The 20,245-nt window shown below is 44.7% G+C and overlaps 1 protein-coding gene across 1 annotated transcript in view; it reads left to right on the plus strand.

Moving 5' to 3' along the window:
• The first annotated feature begins 4,855 nt into the window (after window positions 1–4,855).
• LOC102209886 (IQ motif and SEC7 domain-containing protein 2-like) overlaps window positions 4,856–20,245 on the plus strand; it is a 166,787-nt gene continuing 151,397 nt past the window's right edge. The window contains exons 1-3 of the mRNA XM_013914690.1: window positions 4,856–5,271; window positions 8,080–8,589; window positions 13,948–15,982. Of these exons, the coding sequence (XP_013770144.1) occupies window positions 15,258–15,982 (725 nt within the window). The 5' untranslated portion in view covers window positions 4,856–5,271; window positions 8,080–8,589; window positions 13,948–15,257. The remainder of the gene's footprint in view (window positions 5,272–8,079; window positions 8,590–13,947; window positions 15,983–20,245) is intronic.

The raw sequence follows: 20,245 nt of genomic DNA on the forward strand, positions 1-20,245 counted from the left end.
CTGTTTAATTAAAGTACACACACTCACACACACACTCTGTTTTTCCTCATTCCTGTGCTTTTTGTTTTTGAGAAAGTTTTCTTAGAGTTGGCGATGAAGTTTTCTTTTATTTGCAAAAGTTCTGATTAAGTATGTTTTGTTTCCTTCACTCCTTCATTTTGACTCTGATGTATTTGGATAAACCGTTTATTTAATGTGCAACTCAAAATGTTGTCCGCTAGAGGGCAGCACATCACAACTGAGGCTACTTCACACACTCCTGTGTGAGATGGGGTGGTGAGGAGATCGATGTACAAATAATGTACAAGTACTGAGGTTTTTTAAAATAACACTATATTTGACGTTTGTGTCCAGAATACAAAACTATCGATGTAATCAATATTCAAAAATCAAACAACAGAACATCAAACATTTATACTGTAAAGTGTTATTAGGAACAATATTTTGTTATTTTATTTATTTTATTTTATTATTTTTTATTATTTTTATTTTATTTTATTATTTTATATTTGCAGGTAAGCTAGCATAAGCTAATCTAATCAACAACAACAAAAAGCCTGGAGTTGATTTCATTCGGTCAGTGACGACCGTCTCTTTTGGCCAACCAGCTGTACAAGACAAAAATAAATAAATAAAAATTGCCTCTTGGATTGGTTGCTGGTTGCTAGCTGCCGTGTTTTATCAAAATTTCATTCTAGAGTGGATAACATCAGGTAATTGTTGCACTCTTCAGCTGCCCTTTCTTCATCGCACCTTTCAGCAGCTGCAGTAGTCGACCAACTTCCCTTCATGCTGCCTTGATCTTGGCTTCTAGTCTCCTTCTCCTGCTCATGTAGATGAGAGCCGAGCATGATCAGCTGGGTGCTTTCAGTTATGGTCACATGCATGCACACACACACAGGTATATATACATTTAGCATAAAAATGAGAGTTAAAAATTCTTTGGGGTTTTGTTTCACTCTTACATTCTGAACTTTTAATGAAGAATCATTCAGGGGACTGAAACCTGAAAAGCGTTTTCCTCTAACCGTGTAGAAGTGCTGGATCTCTATTATTACCATTGTATAGCATATCTGCTGGGCATCTTGCCTCAGATGTCGAGTGTGATCACACTGTGTTGCTCTCCCACACAGCCTGCAGATCTGCAGCCTACACACTGATCAGGGTTCAGAGGTGGGTCTGTATTAGCAAACAGTAGAGAAGTGACGGACCAGCAGCAACTTATCTGAAAGCACGGAGGGCAGGCGAGGACGCCTCGGCCTCCGCACACACAGAGGCATGTTCACATGTACAGTACAGGTGTGCGGGGATGAAGCTACAAGCTTTTATACAACGTATTTAACCTTGAAACATTTGCAGTGTGAAGTGTTGTATGTTTTATGATGGACTGTGGCTCAGAATACTAAACCTTAACAAACCTTAACAAAAGAAAATGTTGCGTGTGTGACCTTGAGGTCTTTCACGGCCTCACAGTTCACAGAATCTGGGCTCTGTGTAGGCGGATCTCAGTTCTTTGGACTTGGACTTCACCGAGCCTCGAGTTTTAAACAGAATTATCATCAGTGTGCTTTTGGACCAAAGAGTGTTTGGGTTACCATTCATGTACTACTTGGCAATAGATTGGGCCTGCACCACAATCAGAGATTAAGGTGTTACCCTGTTTTCTTTAGATTTCTGGACTCACAAAGCTGACTTCTAAAGAGCAGATTATCATGAAGGTTTATGGTGCATGGCTGACCTGCTTCACAGGTTCAGGTAATACAGTGACAGAAGTCTTCAGACCAGGCACGAAACAAACTTGTTGGACACAGACAGTTTTTGTAGTTTTACTTTGTACATCCTCACGGGGAGTTTCAAATGTTACAGTCGAGACGGGAATGACCAGAATGTGCTGTTTGCATCAGATTCTCCGTGACCGTCTCAGCAACAGCGTGATACGTAGCCAATGTCACCAGCAGCCCTCGATGGAAGAGCTGATCCAGAAGCGACGACTGCAATGGTTTGGCCACGTCTGCCACATGAGTAACCATCGCCTGCTATGCTGCCTTCTGATGCAGCAGCGCCCCGCCCACTGGAGACTCAAGCGCGATGCACCCAAGAAGACTTGGATCGAGCAAACTGAAGACTATCTTAAACAACGATGTCTAACCCTCGAGCAAGCAAAGGTCAAGGCCAGAGATCACAAGGCCTGGAAGTGCATCGCTGACCAAGACGGAAACCCTACGGGACCCACAGTCACGACCAGCAGTTGGGGACAAAAGAAGAAGAAGAAGAAAAGATGTCTAACAGACTGTAAACATCTTAATTTCTGCTGCAATGATGGCTGTTTGAACAGGGAGTCTGTGGGGACTGACTCAGTTTTGACTGGTAGGAGGAGCTTGGATTGTGTTACAGGTCGGCTCAGAAAGCTGCTTATTCAAAAACCTCTTTAAGTAACCAATCCAAGTTTTTTAGGACTGAAAAAATCACAAAAAATGTGCTGATGTGACAAAAGGTTGAAAATATTTAGAGCTGTAGTAGCTGTTCTTCTGTACGGACGGTGTATATGTACACACACGATATACACAGCTTCATTTGACATTCGCCCACGGAGTCAACCGTGCAAACATCAATCTGTACAGAAATGCATGTATACACTGAAGCTAGCCGCGGGGATAATCACAGCTCTGATGCTCCTTTGCTGCCTCTTCAAGACACTGCACACGCAAACACTGTAACGTATAAGCACATTACACACCTACACACACAACAACATAACTGTATAAATCATGGCATTACAATCCACGCACACACCTCATCCTCCCACTGATCACTCCAACTAATTATACTTTGCTGAACTCTCTGCTGTTATAAATATGTGCAGAGGAGGACAGAGAGCAGCGCCGAGTTTCTGAGGGATGAAACTGATAATGATCGTTGTTATAATAATAATGAAGCTCCTTTGAGTTCATAGTAAGCCTAGCTGGTATTCATATAAAATATATAGTAGTAGGCAAAGCTTTTGACAGGCATTCATTTCATCACAGTAAAAAAACACTTTCAGACTGATCTGAGTAACGATTTAATGTCGAGTCTTACAGAATATCTGATGTTTATCAGCGTCAGTCACCGCGACGCTGAGCTAAGCACCACCATGAGCACCGGCTGTTGTAAAGAGTCATCATGTATGAATGTTTACAGGCTGTTGTAACACTTTACACTGGGAATGTGAATCATAGCTATCTCCATAGGAGCAAAGGGAAAAGCTTTTGACTTTAAGAATTAAGTCATGAGACTGAGAGAAGACGCTGGTGTTTCTGTGAGACACAGCCAAGAGTGAAAGTGGACCATTGATTCCACATTTCAAAGCCTCGACTTTAGCGCTGCGGCCTGCCGCTCGTTGGTTTGAGACCGTGATTGGATGAGAGGACGTCAGGTTCCCGGCGTTTGCTGCTGATGCTTCTAGTTTTTGTGCTGGGCTAGTTTGGCTCGTACTGGTCCTCGCTTCAGTTAAATACGCAGATACAAGAAAGATACCAATCTTGTGCTGTTTTTCTTCCCACTAGAATGTGATAATTCACAAAATGCTACTGTTATCAATCTTTTGTAAAATATGAAACGTTTGCTGGTAGAACTCCTGCAGGTCTTTGTTCAAACACCACTATGATGCCACACGTGTGCGCTCTCAGAGGACAGACTGTAGATTTACTGTTGGAGAAGCTGCAGCTCTACAGAAGTCAGATTCTTTTTTTAACTTGTTTTCTCTGCGCTGACCTTGAAAACAATCTTGGAAACATGGAAACATGCAGTAAGGCTGGATCTCGGTTTGGTCCGTGTGCTCAAATCTATCGATTCCCATAGAGAAATATGTTCTTTCCAATCAGCTTTTACAGAGAGAGTAGGAGGGAGGCAGAGCAGAACACAGAGGAGGAGGAGGGTTATGAAAAGATCCAAACATGGAGGATGGAAGAGCAAAATTATGGTGAGGTGAACGGTTGTAACAACTCGTTACAGAAGAAAACAAATGTTTGCTTGTTTCCATCCAGACTACAGAGTTTCATATTGATGTTTCAGTTGGATTATTGGTTACAGCTACCTTATGGTGGAAAAACACATCTGGGGGCATTCTGTAAAAGAATACAAATCTTAATCTTGATGTTTTCTATTATACGTTACTGTAGCTGCACAGAAGTCATGTATGATGGTTATTAGTATTTGGCAGCAGGATATAGCTGTGCACTCTACCTCAAAGACAAATGGTGATGCAATATGATATTAAACCTTAAGATGTTAAAATATTAGCATTTATTTGTGACACCAACAGTGCACCACTAAAATGCTTTCTGTGCATTAAAAAACAATGTAGACCGAATGGTAGCATGGGTGATGGAACACACCAATAGGAGGTAGAGGGGCCGGAAGCTGAGCAGGAAGGGGCTGCAGCAGGTGCAGCAGCAGAGGTGCATGCAGGACTGATTAATCGAGCCATCAGAGAGTGTCACAAAGCCAAGAGGTCTCACTCTGGTGCGTTTTCACCCCCTCCTGGTTCTTAATGTTCAGCTTTGTGAGATTTTGTCCAAGTTTGGAACGAAACACAGAAAAGGTCTCAGAAGTTCAAAACATGAAGGGCTGACATGCTGGTGCCACAGTCTACGCCCTGCTGACAGCTCTAAATAAATGTTGCAACTGAGTTAAACTCAAGGACTTTCAAAGGATGTCTGTGTTTGGCAAAGGACAAAAGTATTGTGCTGTCCTCCAAGTGTGCGTGTCCCTGTAGGTCTAACATCACTTGAAAACTATTGATTGACCGACACCAGCTATATTACCATGGTAACCCAGCCATTCAGTAATTTAATCAGCTGTGTTGGATCAAGGACACATGTAAAACCTGCAGGACAGCGTGCTCGAGGCCTGGAGTTGGACCCCCTGTGTTAGTGGATGTGAGGACAATCAAAGCAGCCAGTCAGCCAAAGCTGAAGCATTCCCTGCATTCAGTATGAGCCATTAAAAAAACCTCAGCTACAGTTTAACACGAGTCTGTGGAGACGGACTCAGTTTGGAGTCAACCTCAAGCAGCCATCACAGGAACTGCAGGCGCGCGCGCGCCTCCGCCTTATCTTAATGCTTCCGCCTGCTTTTACGGACAGAGTGGTGCATCCTGTTGGATGTGGAGGATCTTTTGCTCCGTCTGCGGCCACAGCTCCCAGCAGCGGATCGCGGTGACAGAGAGTGTGTGTCTGTGTGTGTGAGATGGGGATTATTCTCATTTCACAGCAGAGGACAGAGGACGAGGTGAGTTATTCCCAAGTCCTTCATGAACCTTTGCGTAAAGGCGAGCGTGTGTGTGTGTGTGTGTGTGTGTGTGTGTGTGTGTGTGTGTGTGTGTGTGTGTGATGGACCGTGCGCGCGCGCGCTTATTTTCTGCCGTGTATGAATAACCGCAGACATCAGAGAGCGTCAACTTTTCATTTTGGTGATTTATTAAAAACAGTTTTGTCAGCTCTGCTGTCACGTTTGAGCGCTCGTGCTGTCATCGTTAATTAGCGCTGGCGGTTAATTGGCTTTCCTGTCACATAGCGTGAAAACAGCGCGCGCAGAATGAGACCATAACCGAAAACATTGTCCTGATCTCCGCGGAGACGCTCAGAATCTGCGATCCGCTGTATCGATCCTCTGAATCATGTCAGCAGCCTGTAGGCCTGAATCAGCCTGTACACGAGTCCAGTGAAATCCTCACTGTGATGCGTGTGAACTGACCCTGCGCTATTAAGTGTGGGCCTTTCATTCAAATTACATATGATTTTATAGATGTCGCAAACTGTGCCAGTGCAGCTTAACTGCAGCCACCGAGCTAAAGAACCTCTAATCTTCTTATCTCAGGTTATTATTTAATGTCATAACTCTTATGTGCTGCTTCTGTCATTTATTGATGTAAGGTAGGATTAGTGAAAACCGAAACGTGGTGCAGGCCTGAGGGGTCAGAGGCTGCTGCTGACCAAAATGAGAAAAAGTCGACTGTAATGAGAGATGAAAGACCACAAGGACACAGAACCAAATATGAAGAAGGATCAAATCTGACTGGAAAGACCACAGACTGTATATGAAGGATGGACATAGGCAATGTGAATGAGGTTCTGTTTTGAGGCTAATGTGAGAAATGTGCTGCAGCTCCAGAAGGTGGGAAACACAGTAATCGCATCACATTTGTTTCCATGTTCCTACAGTTAACTCAGATTTGTGTCTGTGGGCTGTTTTTCATTGACTTTGCTGCCAGATTAGTGGTAACACTTAGATAAGCCAATAAGAGAAAGTGTTTTTGTATGTTATTGTTAGCTGGTATTTACTGGAGTTGCGGATACACATTTACATGCTGTCATCATAGGCGTGACTGTTTTGCTGAACTGTTCCTTTCACCGATCAGATGGTTGTACAGCATGCATCCTTAATGGCTTTAAAATGCATGAATTTGGTTCACAAGTTTGAAATTAATTGTATTCTGAGGTAATGAACACTTAAATCCAGCTGTGATGTGTGTTTGGGATCATTGTCCTGTTGGAGCACCTAACTGTGTGATTTCATCATTCTGTCCACTTTGTCTAATGCACCAATACCACAGACAGCAAAGCCGGAGCTTGATGCTACCACCACCATGCTTGACAGTTGTACGCTCTACAATCATTCCAGTCTGGAAAAGGAACAATAAAAAAAATGATTAAAAGCCAAAAATTACTCTGACATTAATGCACAAGTTACTGATTAATATCTCCAGCACAGTGTTTATGGTTCCTTCACTACACATAATACCAGAGACAAACATAGACTGTATATGAATGATGAACACACGTTGACGTTACCCAATGGTTAGTGAATTTTTGTTGTGAAGACTTAGTCTGAGCTGTCAATGAGAATGGGCTGCTTTATATGCCCTTCTCACGCTAATAGGAGCACCATTAGCAGCCTGAAACTAGTGATTTAGCAGAGCGGTCTCCAACCCCGGGCCATGAACCGGTACCAGTCCATGAGTCGTTTGGTAACAGGCCGCAAGAGTTGAGGCTCGGGTGTGAAATTTATGGTTTTCAGGGTTTTTATTGTGTTTTTTATATTGTTAATTTGGTTTCCCTGGGTCTTTTGCCGTGTGTTATGAATAAATCTCCTTTTTTTCGGTACAGATACTGGTTTTATTTTGTTGTATTTATCCGCGACACCTTAAAGGCGGGTCTGTGAAAATATTGTCGGACATAAACAGGTCCGTGGTGCAAAAAAGGTTGGACTGCTGATGTAGCCCATAAACTCATCAGGAAAGTGGTCACTGGGTGTGTTCAGTGCAGCAGAGGAGTCGCCCCCTGCTGGCAGAATGCAGGTTTAAGGCATTTCTACAAGTGATTTTATGCACAGTCGGCAAGAGAAACACCTGTTGTTAAATATCAGACATTTTAAAAGTGACCTGTTATTGCAGTGAGTAAATAACCACCAGATAATAAATCTAAAACAAGACCATTAACCAACAACAGGTCATAAGTAAACCATGTAGGGTTAGCTCGTGTTTTAGCCACATGCTAAATTTTAGACTTATTGTAGAAACTAAAAGATGCTAACTATCAGATCAAGGCTTTAACATGCTCTTGGCTACAATATCCCGTCAAAAGGAACAAATAGGTGAAAATTCCTTGTAAAAGAACAGATGTGAACAAGCCCTGACTCTGACATGTAACTGTCGAGCATGAGATGCTAAAGGTTAATTTAGCACACCTGGGTCCACCAGCTAAGTTTTTATTCTTTGCATTCTTATCAAGGATGGATAGATTTTATTGCACTTGGTCCTTGGACCACAGCACTGTCACGGTATTAGTAAAATATGCAGGAACTACAGAGCTGCATTCAGCCTCTAACACCCTCTGTGATATCGGTGCAATGATTCTGGTCGTGCGGTAAACCAGCGCTTGCAGCTGATGTGTTTTCTGCATGTGTCGCTGTTTGACGGTGCACATTTTCCCTCTCTTCTACCTACACATACTCTTCCTCCCTCCTTTCTCCCTCTCTACGGTTTCTACCTCCTCCATCCATCCATCCATCCATCCATCCATCCATCCATCCAAGCAGCCTTTCTGGACACAACACCTCCCCCTCCTTCCTCCTCCTCTTTCTACAGCAACATAGCCGAGGATTAGAAGAAACTAATACTTCATCGGTGACATTAACCAAAGCTTCATCTGTTCACACGCTCACGCAGACGAAGAGGGGAGATCAGCAGCGGATCCCTCGGCTGTCAGACGCAGAGGAATGATAATTAGAAAAAGATTGACTCGGCAGCAAGAAGAGGAGAGGATCCGGCCTGCAGCAGCAGCAGCAGCGAGGCGAGCAGAGGAATACGTGAAGACGGAGAGCGAGAACAGAAGGAGGGATTGAAGTGATCGTAATCTGGTGAAGAGGAAGAAGAAGAGAGCGAAACCTCGGAGCATCAGCAGCACTTCTTTTCTTTTTTTTCTGAGAGAGATGATGGTGACAGCAGCGTCAGCGAAGGAGGGGAGAGAGGGATGAGCTTGGATCAATAATCCTCCCTCCTCCTCCACCTTCATCCCTCCATCACCTCTGCAGGAGCCGCTGAAACCTGTGAGACTCCTTCTTGTTTTGTTTTTTCTGGGTGCTGCATCGTGTGTGTGTGTGTGTGTGTGTGTGTGTGTGTGTGTCAGTGAGTGTGCGCTGTCATATGTGTGTCATGTGATTGTAGCTGTCGACTATATAGGCCACACAGACCATTATTGTGTGTGTAGCCTGTTTTTTAACTGTGCATATGCTGCACATGTTCGTGTGTATGTTTCCATGTGCTTCACGTGTGTGTGTGTGCGTGCAAGTGGAATGAGGCTGTTGTATGTGAAATGTGTGGGTTGTAAAAACTTGTGTGTTTGTGGCAAATAACATGACTGAAAGTGGCCAATTAAAATAGTCCCGCTGCTGTTAAATAAGATCGACATTATGTAAAAGATCAGAGGAAAAAGGGTTCAGGCCGCCCACACACCGATGAATTGTGTGCACATGCAGAGCAAAGAGTGAAGATTGATTTCAGTGTAAGATTTAGAACTCAGAAATAGGATTATGTCACACAGTAAATGACTGTTTTTCTGCTATTTCTTAAGCATTTCCCCATGAAACCAGTGCACAATAACAAAGATTTATGGAAATACTTAAAATTCATCAGCGATTTTAGAAACTGTAGTTTAACGAGATCAGGCTGGGCTACCGTACCTCCACCAAGGCTGAGCATTTCCTCCATGGATGGATGAATGGATCCAGATTAGACCATAAAGACCATTAAAAGTTAAAATTTGAAAAAAATGCCTGAATCCACTTCCCATAATTCTGTTGTACATGTACATGTACAATAACAATAAAGGTCTATTTCTGATCCTAATTTAGGCAAAGCCTCACTTCTAGAAACCTGTCGTCTATGTCAGTCTTGAACATTTTGAGATTTCTTTCTGAAAACCCAACAAATTGAACCAATCCTGTGATCTCCATGGTGAAGGCAGGAAAAATAAAATTCAGAGCAGCTGATACCATAACACCCTGATTTCATCTGATGACGCAGTGCCAGGCCGGGTTAGTTCTTGGATGAGGGGCTGCCTGGAAATACCAGGTGTTGTGATAGGCTGGCAACCTGTGCAGGTGTACACCACCCAGCCCCACCGCAGCGCTGTGATGGATACGCTGTTCAGAAAATAAATGTAATGAATTACTTTTCTGTATGTTCATGTAGTTCACCGTCCACGAAAAAAACAGGTTGTGTTTCCACTTGTTGAGACTCAACATAGTTAAAAATTCTCCTACAGCAAAGATTTATAACGAGCACGTAGGTCGTGATGGTGCGCGGCTCTTGACTTACATTGTGAAGCATCTTGTAAACCAGCGCTATATAAATTTCATTAAATTGCGTTGCAGAAACACGGAGAGCTACAATCAGGGTAATTGTGCCACCATCAGTGCTAACTGTGTATCCTCCTCCTTCTGGTTATGAGTAGGCCTGCACCACCCATACGACATGTAGCCTGCCTTGTTATTCGCAGAAAAACACAGTTTAAAACACAACAAGTGCTGCAACAGTAAAAGTAACACAAACCTTAGTGCACTCTCTTACACCAGACTCAAAATACAAACTGTATCTGGGTATTGTAAGGCGCTTAGAAAGAAAAGTGAAACATCTTCAAGCCACTTAAAGAAGTCCAGACGCTTTTCTTTCCAAGCTCCTTAGACGACGATGACCGGGATGACTGAGAACCTGTGGCAGTGTGAGAAATATGTGGAAAGGTAATGTGGTCTCCTGTAATGTTTGTGCTGCTCATGTTTTAGCTTGGCTCCTGTGCAGAGAAAACAGACGTTATAATAAACAAAGAACGAAGAAAAGCTATCCACCGCGTGTTGTGTTTGGAGACGTGCTGCTGGTTTTTTGAAGTCACTAAATCTCTCAAGCTTCTGTGACGGTTGAGTTGCTGTATGAGGTTTGAGTCAAAGAACAAGACACATGCAGAAAATGCATCCCCAGATTTTTTTTATAAAATGTGCTAACGGCTGTCTAAATGACTCGGGTAAAGTTTGTAGCATGCGTGCTTGTTGTTTTTGTCTGCTTCCACTTGTCTTTGCACTAGGATGCTGTCGGAGTAAATGTGCAGTCATATTCGTTGTGTTCCCACTAGTGCTTTCAGGTTCATCTCGTTGAAAATGACGTTAACGCCACAACACGGCAAATCTCCGTTAACGAGCTACCGCGGATCGCCCTGAGCATGGGGCTGGACGGCCAACATGTTAACGAGCTAACTGTGCTAACACACTAGTTCCCACCCATGTAATTGAGCATTGCGTGGCACATCCAACATACTGTTTTACTTTAGTCCATGACGCGCTTACCTTCAGGGTCATACGTCACATGAAAACCAAGATGGTTCCAAAGGCCAGATCTGAATGAGGGTGGGGGAGGTTCAATTTGCCATGTTGCAAGGAGCTTAGCTTCTGTCAATACAACATTTTTAATTTATTTTATCAACTTTTCTTCTGAGGATACTGTCTGTGTTGAGCGCTCAGTGGATCTGTGCTCGACAGTGCAGCCTAGGCGGAGCAGTCGAACGCAGATTCACTGAGCGCTCAACACAGACAGCATCGTCAGAAGGAAAGTTGATAAAATAAATTAAAAATGTTGTATCATTCCATGCATATGCGTACCGAACCGAAAGCACTGTATCGAACGGTTCAATATCGATACGAGTATCGTTGCACTCCTAGTCTTTACAATAAAAGGCACCTCGGGGTTGCTGTTGTTGTGATTTGGTGCCATATAAATAAAATAAAATTAGATGGTTAACCTGTACTCAACCAATTGGTTACCATGACTACTTTGTCAGTCACCAAATACAAAGACATTCAGCGCTATCACTGCATCCACAGATTGTTCCTCAGTCGCATTGTTCCAGTGCGACTGAGGAATAAATGGATGCAAACTGTGATTGAAGTGAGTAATGATGGCCTGTGCTGGTTTACATCGAGGGACACGATTGGTTCTTCATCTGCTAAATGCAACACTGTTTACACCAGATCTGCTGTGCACATCTGATCATTGGTCCGTTAATGAAGTCACTGTGTAAAAGAAGACTGCTTCTACTTTTTTGTTGTTAGTTTGTAAGCATTTATTCATCTTATAACCTCTGATGGACAATCAGAGAAGGATGTGCTTGAGGATCCGCTGGGCTAACTAAGGATGATTGTTAATATGTTAGAGTAAGAAATTAGCCATTTCAGCTATCCTATGTTAGCTAATTAAACGAGTAAAACCATCTGATCTTTCAGTAAGCTTAAAGTCTTCTGATGCAGCCTTTGTCCAGCCAGTGCCGAAGGCTTCAACAGTTTAGACGCTCAAACAGCCAAGAAAGGGTTAAAGTGCAATTCCACCATCAACTTCTTTGTAAAGAAATGTTTAATGATTCAGTTGTTCATCATTAACTCACTCCTCTTTAGTTCCTTTGTCATCGACAGAAACACTGTCAGTTTTTGTCCTCAAAGTTCGGCTTCATAACAAAGCTGATAACTGGCAGGAAGAAACTTAAAACCTATTCAGTGTGAGTGAACAGTTACACACAAACGCTCTGTGTGGAGCAGACATAAAGCAGTGATGTGCAGAGAGAGAGAGGGATGGTGGTCAGTTAGTGAGCCATGAATAATTGAATGTGCTTAATGGGAAGGGATATAAAAACTGAAACTGTTTGGCCGCGCTGCAATAGAGACCAGAAGGCTGAGCGCTCGTGTGTGAGCATGTAGAGCTGTTCTTCTGAGGACCGGTTTCACTGTTAGACCGTCAGTGTGGACGTTGTTGGTTCCCACATGCCTTCAGGCTGTGTGAGGGTAAAGCCTTGGCTTAGGGTTAGGTTTAGGATCAGCTCTGCGTTTGGGTGGGAATTATGCAGTTAGTGGTCATTTTTAAGGTTGGAGGAAGAAGCTCCATGATGCCAGTAGATCAGGGAACACGTTCACAAAACAGCCATGCAAACAAGGACGTTGGCTGTGATGGTGCTGTCCTTATGGCTGAAATGTCTTCTAAAGCACAGCAGTGACCCTAAGATCAATCTAGTATGAAGTGTTTAAAGTGCCATTACCCACAAATGCATTCAGATAATTTCAGTTTTCTGTGAAGACATTTTGTTTTCCTCTCTGTGCTGATTAGTGTGTTTAGCAGTTTGGTGTCATTAAACAGTCCAGCTGGTTAGTGACCGTGGTCACAGCAACAGTCTCAAAGACACCTCACTCGCAGACCTACAGATGGAGCTTCTTTTTAATGTGAGGCAGCAGCACCTCGCTGGCCTTTTTGAATTACCTTGAAACTAATCGTTTCCATCATTAGGGGTGTGTCCACCTTAACTGACAGGTGGACACCATCGCTCTTAATTGGAGTTATTGGAATGCAGTTTTTGTCCTGTCAGGTGATTTTTTTTACCCACGCAATAAATAATAATTTCCCAGGATCAGAAACAAATATAGTCAGCTGGTCATTTTTCCCACAGCCCTGCAGGGACACAATACCTTCACCAAACAAGATTCACATGTCTAACAAACAACTTTCCAGTTCCTTTTATCAATTTTTTATTAATGATTTTCACTAATTTAAAGCTGCTATGATACCTTTTTTGGTTTTATGACACACTGTGAGACATAAAAGACGAGTACTTTGCTGTGTATTGTTGTAAACTTATATTGTTGTATAAGCCTTCAGTTTCAAGCGGCCCCTGAAAGCCTGAAATTAAGACTGAAGTGATATACGCTGCAGATGGTAATATCAGTTTACTCAGCAGCATTATCTTTTGTTTCCTCCCACTGTTATCAACACGCTGTTCTCAGTTTTTAAGCTTAGTGATTGGCTGTTTCTTCCTGAAATTTGTTGCTTATAACCAAACTGTGGAAGCTTGTGCCGTTCGAGCATGTTGTGTTTGTGTGTTTAAATGTTGCTCTGATGCACAAAAAGAACAACGTAGAAGGTTAGCAGAAGATCTGAAGCTGAGTGAAATGGAAGGAACGAGGTGGATAAAGACAGATGAGCGATAGCGATAGTGTAGGAGGAGAGGCCGATGGTGTGTGTGATCATTTTTCGTGTCTCTCACGACTGAGACGGAGCATGTCATTGGTATTTATGGGCTGAGAGACCTCACACTCTTTGCAACTGTTCTGTCAGAGAGCAGGAAGGGCCGGAGATTTGAAAAGACAACAGATGGAGGAAAAGCATGGAGAAAAGAAAGATCAGGTAGAGAGCAGCGAAAGGAGGAAGCAAGAGAGAAGAGGGGTAATGATGAAAGGCGGACCAGAGAGCAGGTGATGAAAGAAGGGCAAGAAACGACTGAGAGCATCAATGCTGGTGTTTCCTGCTGACTCTGCTTCTTATATGCCTTTTCCCTTCTCTTCTTCTTTTACATGTAACGGCTGCATGACGGGAAGAAGGATCCAGAAGTGCCATCCAGCTGGATTATGGTGATGACGGTGAAACCGAAATGTCTCGCAGCGTTCGGGAAGAACACCAATATTTAACATGACCTTTGACCTTTACCTATCACCTCCTGTGACAGAGCAACTGCAGGAAGACAGGCTGAGGCCTGCTGGTGAGTCCATGGACCAGGAGGAGGTGAAGCTCTGCTCTTCCATGCTCATTAGAAGATGATTTTCGACTGACGTTACACTTTTTGATTTGCTGAGCTTTGAGTTGCGAACTTCGGTCCCAGGTCATATTAATGATGGCGAGTGTCTGAACTGAGCTAACATAACCATCTGCTGACTGTGAGATTTGGAAAATCAGCACATGGCTTTTGACCCCAGGATTATGAGACTCTGCAGGGAAGCTGATGCTTAGTCAACTCACAGTTCACGGCTCCAGTGGACCGTTGGTGGAAAAAATGACTAGTTTCACAAGATCTCAATAGACTGGAGTCAGCAATGATAACATGCAATATCTTTAATAGAGAGGGGCAAGCAAATCCCCCGTCAGCTGTGCTTTCCACACCTGCTTCTGGGAAACTGATGTTCTGATGTGCTGTATGGAGTGCAGAGTCCGGATTCAACTGATTCATTGAAAAACAGGAAGTTTAACGGACCGTTCTGACTGTCGGCGAGACGAGGCAATCTCGCACTCTAACCCGATCGTTCTGGTTTTAACTGTCATGGGTCTGAACCCCGGCAGGAGTACCTGACCGAACCAGGGAATGGTCGGCAGCTCAATAAAACTCTGTGTTTGGAGCACGCGAGGGCGAGGTCCATCTTGATCTCTGATTCAGAACTCGAAGAAGAAAAAGTCCTCTCCCCCCCACTTACCTCTGGTGGGGGGGAGGGTGAAGGGTACTTTTGTTTTAAGGTTTAGGATTTATTTTTCACACAGTAGGCTTTAGGCTGTAGAGTTGGGCGACTCTGCTCTGCGTAACTTCAGATCCGGTCCAAGTTCTTCTTTGCGTTCGGCCAGTTTGAGGGAGTTGTATCCTCGGCCCTGTGGCTTATTTGTGTCACCACTCTTTGAGTTAGCCTTTGGCTCTGCACTAGCAGTAGCTGTGACTCAGGCAGCATTTCATCCGGTGCGGAAGTTTAGCATTTAGACTCAGTGCTGCCTTGAATTGTATTACCTGGATCTAAACAACTGTGACAGCATTTAGGCTAAAAGTGACCGTTGTCCACTGGGCATTTCCATAGCCGTTTTTCTTTTTTGTTTTGTTAGCCTGAGGTTCCCTAGCCATTAGCTTGAGTGCTACCTTTCAGACCTATTAGTCATGGATGCTAATCAGGGCCCAGGCCAGGGCAGTCCAGAAAGCCCTAACCGGGCCGTGGAGTATCTTCTTGAACTCAACAACATCATTGAAAGCCAGCAGAAACTTTTAGAAACGCAGCGGCGCCGAATTGAGGAGTTGGAGGTCCAGCTGGACCGGCTCAGCCAAGAGAACAAGGACCTCCGTTTGGACCGGCAGCCCGTCGCTCCTCCCCCACCTGCGCCTCCTCCCGAGCCTCCTCTCCCTCCTCCTCCGCCACCACCGCCGCCGGCTCAGACCACATCGGCTTCCATTTCCACAAAGAATCACCATCACCACAACAGCCAGCACCAGGCTCCGGCACAGCCTCCCTGCTCCATCCCCCTCCACCACCAGCATCATCAGGTGCACCACCACTCCTCCACCCACCACTCCCACTCCTATAATAGCACCAACAGCACTGCTCCGACTCCAATTCCAGTTCCCTCTCCAACCTGCGCCCCAACACCTCACTCTGTACTGACCCAAATTTCAGCTCCGATCTCCTCTTCAGCCCCGGCTGCTCCTCCCCCACCTCCGATTCCACCCAGGGATCAGCCGCGAGCCCACAGCCGGCTGACTCGCATGCCCTCCACCAGCACTGGCACCAACACCAACTTCGTGGAGAAAGAGAAGGAAAGGCTGGAGCGCCTGCATAGATCCAACGCTGCCAACAACCATCACGCCCACACCCTCCACCACCACAAATTGTAAGTTCTACTGTATTTTTACTACAAGCAGGGCCAAAGGTAGCACGAGAAGATGGCAAACCAGGCAAAGAGCTGACGGTAAAATGGTGAAAAGTGCCTTGTAGTTCTTGAGATTCCTTTCATTTCATGGGGAAAAATAAGGGATGCCATATTGCCACAGTTATCCTGAGGGGGTGCACCTCCCCCAGCACATCTCTTTGTGTCTGTACAGATCACCTTTTGCCTTTTCTTTGTGTAATAAATGCTTTCAAATCTTGCAGTAAAAATCTTTTAACTACTAGGGAAGACGTATTGCACATATGTTTTTATAATATGGCATCCTATCACTAAATTTTCAAACGTAACCTTGGCTTGAAGCCCGTCACTACATTGTCTGCTTTGCCAAAACTCGTGTAAATCTTTGGCTTTGATCGCTACTAACTTTGCTGCTTCTCTCACTCAGGTTTTGTGCAAGCGCTCTTGCTTAGTCTGACCAGGAAGCATCTGTTTTGCTTGATTCCTTGCTGGTGCAGATATGTGAGCAAGCTGAACAGGGTTTACTTTAAAGGACTCAAACAAGTCGGAGAGGTGAAGTTTGCCACTCGAGCGTTCCCTCCTCCAAACCAGAGAGGTTTGTGAGACAGTGTGATTGGTGGGTGTACTGGACTGATAAACATTCATCCTTTTATCAGCTAATAGAGCTGCAGAGTGAAAATTTTATAAATTGCAGACAAGCGGGAGCGTGTGGGACTCAAGGGACAGATGAACTAAACAGCTACAAATCTCAAACACTGATAATTGGTGGAGCGACGACTCGAAAGCATTATGCAACCGATACTTTTGGAATAGGAGCAGTTGTTTGCTGAGAGGCCAGAAAGAAAACACTGTGTACTGTACTGATCACCATGGTAGCTTCCTCTTTTGATTTGTGCTCATATTTTGTTTTAATTTTGTCACCCTGAAGTTGTTTTTCGTTGGCTTGGATCGGCTTTGTTGCCTGGCAACACTGTCTTGCGCGCATCATATCAGGAAGTGTTGAATGACTGCTCCTCGCTGCCGTCTGTGACTTTCGTCTCCGGTGCCGTAGGCAACAGGATGCGGGCTTGCGGCTGTCCCGTGTGTCCATCGGGCACTTCCTTCGTAGCTGGTAACGACGAAGCATTGGAAGTGCTGGCCATGGTGATCTCTGTTGCTATGCAACTGTGGAAAACCTATTTGAAGGACAGCACTCTGGCTAACAGTTGAATGGTTTTCACCTCGCTCAGAGGAACATGGAGCATCGCCTTCTTCCCTCTGCAAGCACAGAGCAGCTGCAGGAGCGAGGCTCCCGTTAGACCTGCAGATATGAGGCTGGGGAAACGCAGTGATGACTCATGGAGAAAGATTTTATAGTACTATAGCTTTGTCTTATAAGCTCTCGTACGTGCAGCCATTGCACACAGAGGTTGATAGAGGGTGAGTCAGACTCTCAGATATGGGTTCGTGTGATTAATCAAAGTGCAGGGAAGAAAAAAATCCTTCTGAGCCCTGAGTCATGGGACGTTCAGGTGCAGCCGATATTGTGAGAAAAAGCCGACCTCAAGCTTGCAAATGATGTAACATGTGCAGAACAATGATGAAGTCTGACAGCAGCGGAGATAAGGCTGATTCGTTATGAAATCGCACAGCACAATCTGCTGCTCGCTGCCTCTTCGACTGACTGAGTGCGATCCAATAAATCCCACACTACACTGGGGTAGATTATGGCACAGAGGCATGACAGCATGTTGCAGAGCTGCCTACACTGGTTTCTGAGCGATTTCATTTAGGGCATGATGCAGCAAACTGCAAAACACCCTCACACAGATTAATCCTGCAGCACCTTGGGCTGAAGCGGGGAGAAACACGAGCCACACTAGGAAGCAGTAAATACTGCACAACATGACGAAGCAGTTGAAATGTTTCAACTGATGAGAGCCCGACTGCATGCAGCAACTTCTACATGTCGGTGTCAATTTTCATTTACGGTACTGCCAACAAATCTATCCACAATGTGTCCTTGCTCCAAGATCAAACACCTGCACGTCGACAGAAACGTACAGATCCAAGAATGTCCGAAGTGTAAGTTGCATCAGTTATTTATCAGTTGGTTTGCACAGCCATACTAAGACAAAAATAAACCTCACCACAGCACATCACAGTTGGGCAACTGGAGAAATGGACCATTGATTGATCAAGTGCATCACCACTTGGTTTTTTGTTCTCAAGCCTGGTTTATGTGGTTCTTCTGCAGAGCTGAGAGCCCAATGTTATCGTGTTGAGCAAAAGTCAGGAGCCGGGCTTAACTGTACCTCTGCTGGGACATATTAGCTAATTGTTCTAGTATTTTATGCAAAGGAAGCATCAGCAAACCACATTTGTTGGGCTAATGAGGCAGATTGGAAAACCTAATGCCTATTCGGCAATACAAAAATAGTCAGCTGCACAGAGTTTGAGAGAACCTTGAATGGTTTTTATTAAAGATTGCTGAGGATTCTGTGAACTCATCATCTTCTAGTGCTGCATGAAGCGGTGGCCCCAAACATCTGTTCACATCTGGGCAGGGCCCGTATCTGAAGAAAAAGGCATGCACTTTGTAACTGCTTGGTTTACCCCTGGAGTACAGTATGCACGCTTGTACGTTCTCAAATAAATGGAAAGACAATCTCGGCTGATGGTGATGTTTTATTTTCTGTGCATTAAGTAAAGCTAAGTATTAAGTAATATCAGTTGCCAGAGCTCACGCGATGAACTGTGAGGAGGCCGTAACCGTAATCAGTACTGTTCCATCCCATTGATCCACGAGGGAAGACTGATGGAGGACGGTTATGGTAATGAACAGAGAGAGAGAGAGATGTTGTTTCTGCAGTGTGGGTGTGGAGGAGTCACAGGAGTCAGATCTGTAGGATTCACATGGATGAAGAGAGGAGAAAGAAAAGAAACATAAAATGAAACGTGGATGTATCATCCTGTTCCCTTCTTTATTTAAAGATATTTTGTTCTTGCTTTCTGGCCCACCTCGTTCTGCTATTAACCTGAGAATTGTACCTGGCTGATCTGGATGCTGACATGTGATTATGGGACTACTGCATATAAAGCCTAGTTTTAATGGGAGTCCTAATTGCCTCCGTTCTGCCTACATTGTGATCAGATCTTGTTATCTAAATTGAGTAGGAAGAGCTAGCAGATGCACCGAAAAACAATTGTTCGTCTCAGGTCAACGCAGTTTTTTTTCGTCAGAATTGTTGTCTGAAGACCAACAAGGATACCCAATGGATTTACTTTGCCAAATGGATCATCGTGGCATTGCCGTATTGGTCCATTTGATCGACCTTTGTTTTTATTATTTATTAGACATTAGTGAGCGATAGGAAAGGGAGAGAGAAAGAGGAAGGAAAAGAAAAACAGAAGGGGAGAGGGACAGTGAGAAAGGGGGGGAGAAAAAAATCTCCTGGATCACCTGTTGAGAGAAGAAGAATAGAAAACAACCAAAGCAACATACTAAACACAACACCATTGCATTAATCTAGCTAAGTGTAAACAGCAGTAAATACTAAATATTCAATGTTGTTGTGCAGCACGCAGGACAGACAGCGCACAACGTGCTTTGAAGTAGCAGCCAAGAAAGGTGTAATTTAAGTCTACGAGCAGTGAACACCCGCGTGCACACCTGTGTGGATCAGCGCGCTTGTATTCAAATGGTTTCCACATGTAATGGTCTGCTAGAGGATGTAGCGAGCCATAGCCCCGTCCCCCAGGGCATGAAGCAGGCATGGAGGAGATCCAGGCCCCAGACATCCTGAGGCCCCAGAGTGCGAGAGCCCAAGGAGGACCACCGGAGGGGCATCGTGCCACCCTCATGGGAAGAGCTGAGGATCCCCAGACGAGGCGTCACCCAGGAGCCACCGAGCAGAAGCTAGAGGGACCTGCACCGGCGTGCCCGCCGGCTCTGCCAGCAGCCAGCTGTGCCAGAGTGAACTGAGCCGCGGGCCCAGAGGCCGGAGCAACAGGCGCCAGGCCCCGCCAAGTAGCCACCGGGAGTGAGCTGGTACATACCTGAGCGCCCAGCCCCGGACACCAAGAACCACCAACGCACCGACCCCTGAGGGCATCAGTCACCGGCAGGGAGTGTGGTGAGGGGAGATAGGCCTGGGAGTTCCCAGAGAGGTGGAGTCTAAGACCCGACCTGACATATAGACACAGACAAACAGGTACACACAGACACAAACATGCATTCCCACCCTCATGCACACATATACAAACACT

The sequence above is a fragment of the Pundamilia nyererei genome, unplaced genomic scaffold (assembly GCF_000239375.1).
Source record: "Pundamilia nyererei isolate P.nyererei 1_Seehausen unplaced genomic scaffold, PunNye1.0 scaffold00216, whole genome shotgun sequence".
In the NCBI taxonomy this organism is placed as follows: Eukaryota; Metazoa; Chordata; class Actinopteri; order Cichliformes; family Cichlidae; genus Pundamilia; species Pundamilia nyererei.